The 5,045-nt window shown below is 56.8% G+C and overlaps 1 protein-coding gene across 2 annotated transcripts in view; it reads right to left on the bottom strand.

Annotated features, from left to right (window-relative positions):
* The window catches only part of MYO10 (myosin X), a 95,719-nt gene that overhangs the window by 23,895 nt on the left and 66,779 nt on the right, over positions 1 to 5,045 (bottom strand). For both annotated transcript variants that reach the window (XM_012721828.1, XM_012721829.1), the window contains 5 exons: positions 4,438 to 4,544; positions 3,503 to 3,712; positions 3,175 to 3,220; positions 1,229 to 2,077; positions 427 to 550 (listed from right to left, as the gene is read on the bottom strand). In XM_012721828.1, coding sequence (XP_012577282.1) covers positions 427 to 550; positions 1,229 to 2,077; positions 3,175 to 3,220; positions 3,503 to 3,712; positions 4,438 to 4,544 — 1,336 coding nt within the window. The remainder of the gene's footprint in view (positions 1 to 426; positions 551 to 1,228; positions 2,078 to 3,174; positions 3,221 to 3,502; positions 3,713 to 4,437; positions 4,545 to 5,045) is intronic.

Raw genomic sequence — 5,045 nt, forward strand, 5'->3', positions numbered from 1 at the left:
AAAAAAAAAAAGAAAAAGAAAAAACCAAACCAAACCAAGTGTGGGACAGAGGTAGGGATCAGAAACGTTGTAAGCAACACCTGACCTCTCCCGGGTCTCTTCTTGCTGTGCAGAGAACAGCCTCCCACTCTAAGGCTCTATGGGGGAAAAGGCAAACGCAATTTACCACATAACGGGCTGCACCGCTCCAGCAGCTGTGCACGAGTTTGGGGAAAAGACGGGGTGAGTGGTCACTGGGGGTGGCACACCCCTGGCCACCGTGTCAGCAGCCGAGGCCGTGAATCCCTGCCGAGGGGAGTGTTTGCAGTGCACCCATTTCCACTGGAAACGAGTTTCCCAGAGTCCTCCACCCACCTGCGAGGCCCCGGCCCCCCGAGGGTGCTGCCACAGTTGCAGGTGCCCCTCGCTCTAGCCCAGCCTTCATACCTTTCATGTACAGGAAGCTGTGGAAGTAAGGCAGCGTCACGCAGCTGTACACCGAGTCCCGCCGGTACGACAGCTCGTCGTCAGTGTCGAACCTGGAGTCGAAGTCCTCCTCGCTGTCTTCGAACTGGACGAGGAGAGAGGGTGATGTGATGTGAGCGCAGGGCGGGAGAGGCAGCAGCAAAACCCCAGACACACGGACATGGGCACCTCACATCATGGGGGCGGGGGGCACGAGCCAATGGGCACGGAGTGGGCACCAAAGACTCGTTCACCCAGACTTGACGCTGAAACAAGGCTGCTGATGAAAAGTGAAGCCTGACTCAGACCAAGGCTGGGCCCTTTTCATCTGTGTCAGCGGAAAATATCTAATGAGGGGCTCTCTCCAAGGGGCTGCTGAAAGCCCAGCCCGTGGGGGAACAAGTCCAGGGGCTGGAAAGAGCTAGTGAGTGTGCAGAGAACCTTCCCTGGGCTCACAAGACAGAGCCAGCTGGGGGCCCAAAAGCGGGGTGGCAGTGGCCCCCAGGGAGGTCAGGGCGCCCTCGGGCATCTGGGGTGCGGCCATCTCTCACCGGGCTGCAAAGCCGACCCAGGGAACCCTCCACTCCAAATGCCTTTTCTTAGGTCGGGGGTCACATGCGTTTGGGGGCTGCACGTTCCACAGACAGGAAGCCGACCCAGCCCTCCCCCCAAATCAGCTGCAGCTGGCAAGAACAAGGGATTCACAACGCGCCTGACGGGGCTGCCCTCAATCTCCGCCTGCTCCCCGGCTGCGCCCCCCCAGCGACGGGCAGCGGGAACCCACCGAGGACTGCGCCCCCTCGGAGCTGAAGCGGTAGGCGCAAGAGCTGTTGCAAGTACCCAGGGAGCAGCGGTAGTCGGGGGACCACTGGCTGCCGTACGAGTTGGAGAAGGTGACGCTGCTGCCGGACGGGGCGTCGTCGTAGTCGTCCTGGTCGTAGTCGTAGTCGCCCTCGGGGGCGGGCGGCCCCGCCGCCGTCTGGGGCGTGCAGTAGGTGGGCTCCCCGCCCGCGGAGCCGGGCTCGGACGGCGCCAGAAGCAGCGTGGCTTCGGCGCCGGGGCTGGTGGGCACCACCGTGTCGTTCATGTACGGGTCCTCCTCCGACGACTCGTCGCTCGTGCGGATGCCGCTCGTGCGCTGGTCCGAGTGGCCGTGCTCGCTGGGGTTGGGCGAGTCCTTGAAGGCGTCGTCCTCCGCCTCGAAGCCCTCGTCCACCTCCTCCTCGGGGTAGGGCTGGCTGAAGTTGAAGCTGGGCTTGGCCCCCGCGGCGGGCGCGGCCGGCTCGGCCGGCTCGCGGCCCCCCGACAGCGAGCGCTCGATGTTGCGCACGCACTCGTCGATCTCGTCGAAGTGCAGCGAGTCCAGAAAGTCCTGGGCCGCGCGGCACGCCTCGTCCTCCAGCCGCCTGAGCTCCTCGTCGCGCAGCTGCTGCAGCTTCTGCAGCGAGGCTTCGGTCAAGGCCAGCTCCTGCTGCTCCTTCATGCGCTGCAGGTCCTCGATTTCCTTCTCCAGGCGCAGGATCTCCTCCACCTGCTTGTTTTCCTTCTGCTTCTCCAGCTCCCGGGTCAGCTCGGCCTGGCGCTGGCTCTTCTGCAGGGCTTCCTGCTCCCGCTGCTTCCTGGCCTCTTCCTCCTGCACGGAAGCGCAGGTGAGAAGGCCTGACCACAAAGCGCCTCAAGGCCCCTGGCAAGGTGTTCCCAGCCGACTGCGCCCCCACCTCTCCAGCCTTCCCCACCCCCCATCTGTGTGGAAACCCCTAGACCACAAGACCTCCAAGTGTATTTGGAGAGAGGGCCTTTGTTTTTCTAACTATCCTAGATTTGTGTTTAATGCTCGCTGGGTGCCGTTTTACATAGAATGGTCTCCACTGTTTGCTATGGGTGTCTGGGGAAGTCTCACCCGGCTACAGAAGGACAAAGGGAGGCGACCTGGGAACCTTAGACATGGAAATCACATAGCCGCCTCTATGACTGTTCCTGAAGGCTCTGTCTCTGGAGAGAGGAAGCCACTCCCAGTGAGAGGGATTCAATGCAGCAGCTTCCGTGTGAACACAGTTGCCATTTCCTATTTTGGTCTTGGGAACACTTACATACTCAGAAATTATTTAAAAAATCAGCTTTTGGGACCTCCCTGGTGGCGCAGCGGGTTAAAGCACAGCACTAAGAAGCTAAAGCCACTTCAGCATGAGTTCGATCCCCGCCTGCCCCGGAGGTGACCACATGGCGCGGCAGACCTCTCCTGACCCGCCTGCTGCTCCCCTCAGCAGTGGACATCAGTCGGCCTGTTCTGCTCCTCACTCTGTCTCTGGTGAATCCTCTCACCCCCATGCCCCTGGCTTGCACCCCAGTTCTTGTATGCATACATGCATAACTAAGGAATGCGCCCTGGAGGTTGGGCCCTAATCCAATGTCACAGGTGTCTTGTAAGTGGACTCTGGCCACAGAGACACTGGGGATGCAGGTGGATAGTCGCTCGCCACATGAGGTCCCAGCCACGGCATCGCTGGCAAGCTACCATGGTGGTTCCTTGGTGGTTCCAGAGAAACCGCACTATGGATTCTCACTAAACTCTCAGAAACTCATTTCCAGTGGAAATGGGTACACTGCGAACACTTCCTCCAGAGTTCTTCCTCTATCTTTACACTTTTTCTTAGTTTTGCGCACTTGAGCACAAGTGCTGGAAGTGGCAGGAAGCCTGAAGAGAATACTACATTATCAAGGGTTCTTCACCTGCTGGGCGAGGAGCTCGGCTTCTCTCCGTGTCCTTTCTCTTTCTCTAAAAACAGTAAAGAAAGTGAAAATAAGCAGAGGCAATGTGGAAAAGAAAAAAGACCCCAGAAACATTTACAAAGACAGCTAATTTTCAAAAAGCGTTGCTAAAGGCAACCCAATGGGTGAGGAAGACACCTCGCTGTATACTTATCCTGCACACAAACATAATGTACCCAGTGCTGGGTCTCCACTGCTGCCAAGGACTTGCCAGTCCGAGAGCCACAGTCTCAGACCATGGCTCTGCAAAGCTGGGCACAGAGCACAGGCATCCTCCATGGCACCTCACCGTTCTTCCTCCTCTCGTCTCCTCTTTTCTTCCTCCTCCCGTTTCTCTGCCAGCAGCTGTCTGTAAACTCTCCTTGCAAGCTGACCTCGCAGCTGCTTCTGGAAAATGATGGCTGCCTTTTTCAGGTGCAGGAATCTCCTCCTCAGAAGGAAGGCTCGATAGTTCTTCTGTATGATCACCACGCAGTCAAGGACCTTACAGTACTGCTTGCTGAAATGCGAACAGAAGCGGCACAATAGAGGAGACGCAGAGAGCTTCCGGCACCTATATGGGCTTATGTGAGAAGATGCTACGGAGAAAAGTTTTGGAGAAAAGATCTGGAAGGACAAGTCTCTCCTGCAGAGACTGGAGGGCACAAAGGGGCCCCTCGAGCCAAACAAACAGAAGACAAAGGGAAAATAACTCGCAAAATTAAAGCGAGAACCCTGTCATTAACTTGGCTAAATAAACACACAACCCTTAATGCTGTCTGTGAATAGTCTGGCAGGAAGCTGGGTTGTAAACAGAACCCAAGAGATCTGGGAGTTCTCCTGGGCTTAGGACAAGGGGAAAGTCTGGCTGTGGCAGGACAGCTGGGGGTTTCACAGAGGGACTGGTGCCCACAGGGATCCGCGCTTAAGAGCACACAAAGGGAACAGAAGCTGCCCTCCTATCCCAATCCCCCAGCAAATACCGGGAGAGCAAGTCCAGGCTGCAGCACTGGCGAACGAGACAAGCGACTGATTCTCTTAGCACAGTCCTTACCGTCTGGGCTGGAACTGGGTGGCACAGCCCACCTCCTGCCCAGGTCAAGCTAACCAGGCATCTGGCACTTTTCGAGTGGGGACTGCCTTTGGCTGGGCCCGGACTCTCCGTCCAGGCCTGTTTCAAACCCCCTGGGCCACACATCCTAGTCACACAGAGTGGACAGGCTGCCCCCTGCGCCAGCTTCTTACCGTGCCAAGTAGCCCAGGATATGGGCCCGGATCACCATGGCCGCCCGAGTGACTGCCTCCTCCCGCTGCTTCTCCAGTTTCTGCTCCAGGGATTCTCGAAGGAAGACCTGCCAGGAGGGAGTGACGTGTCAGAACCAAAGTGCTCGGCCTGGTGGAGGAAGGCCTGGATGAGTCAGGTACTGGGGGGTTAGGTGTGGGGGAATTAGGGCAAGGCCTTACCACGGAGGGCGCCCCCCGCCCAGCACACGCTCCACAAAATCCCTGTGGGAGTTTTTGAAAATTTCCATCTGCCACAGATGAATATTTGCAAAATAGTTAACAAAACATTACTAGAAAAAAAGAGGTATTGTTTTGAATTATTAGATTCAACAGCTAAGACCCCTATAATATTGCTAGGTGACTGTAAATACTTATAGACAGTGTTCCTAAAATAAGTGTATGTAACAGTGACAGGGAGACCCCCTAAATTAAAAAAGAGAGAAGGAAAGAAATCCAAGGACTTGGGGAAATATCACTTCCCTGACCCTGAAATCTCTCCACACAGAGGGCCAGTGTGATATTAGTTACTTAAAATTTAAGGCCCTCCCTGGTGGCGCAGCGGGTTGGAG

This window comes from Condylura cristata, unplaced genomic scaffold (genome assembly GCF_000260355.1).
Source record: "Condylura cristata isolate star-nosed mole 26May11 unplaced genomic scaffold, ConCri1.0 scaffold00007, whole genome shotgun sequence".
In the NCBI taxonomy this organism is placed as follows: Eukaryota; Metazoa; Chordata; class Mammalia; order Eulipotyphla; family Talpidae; genus Condylura; species Condylura cristata.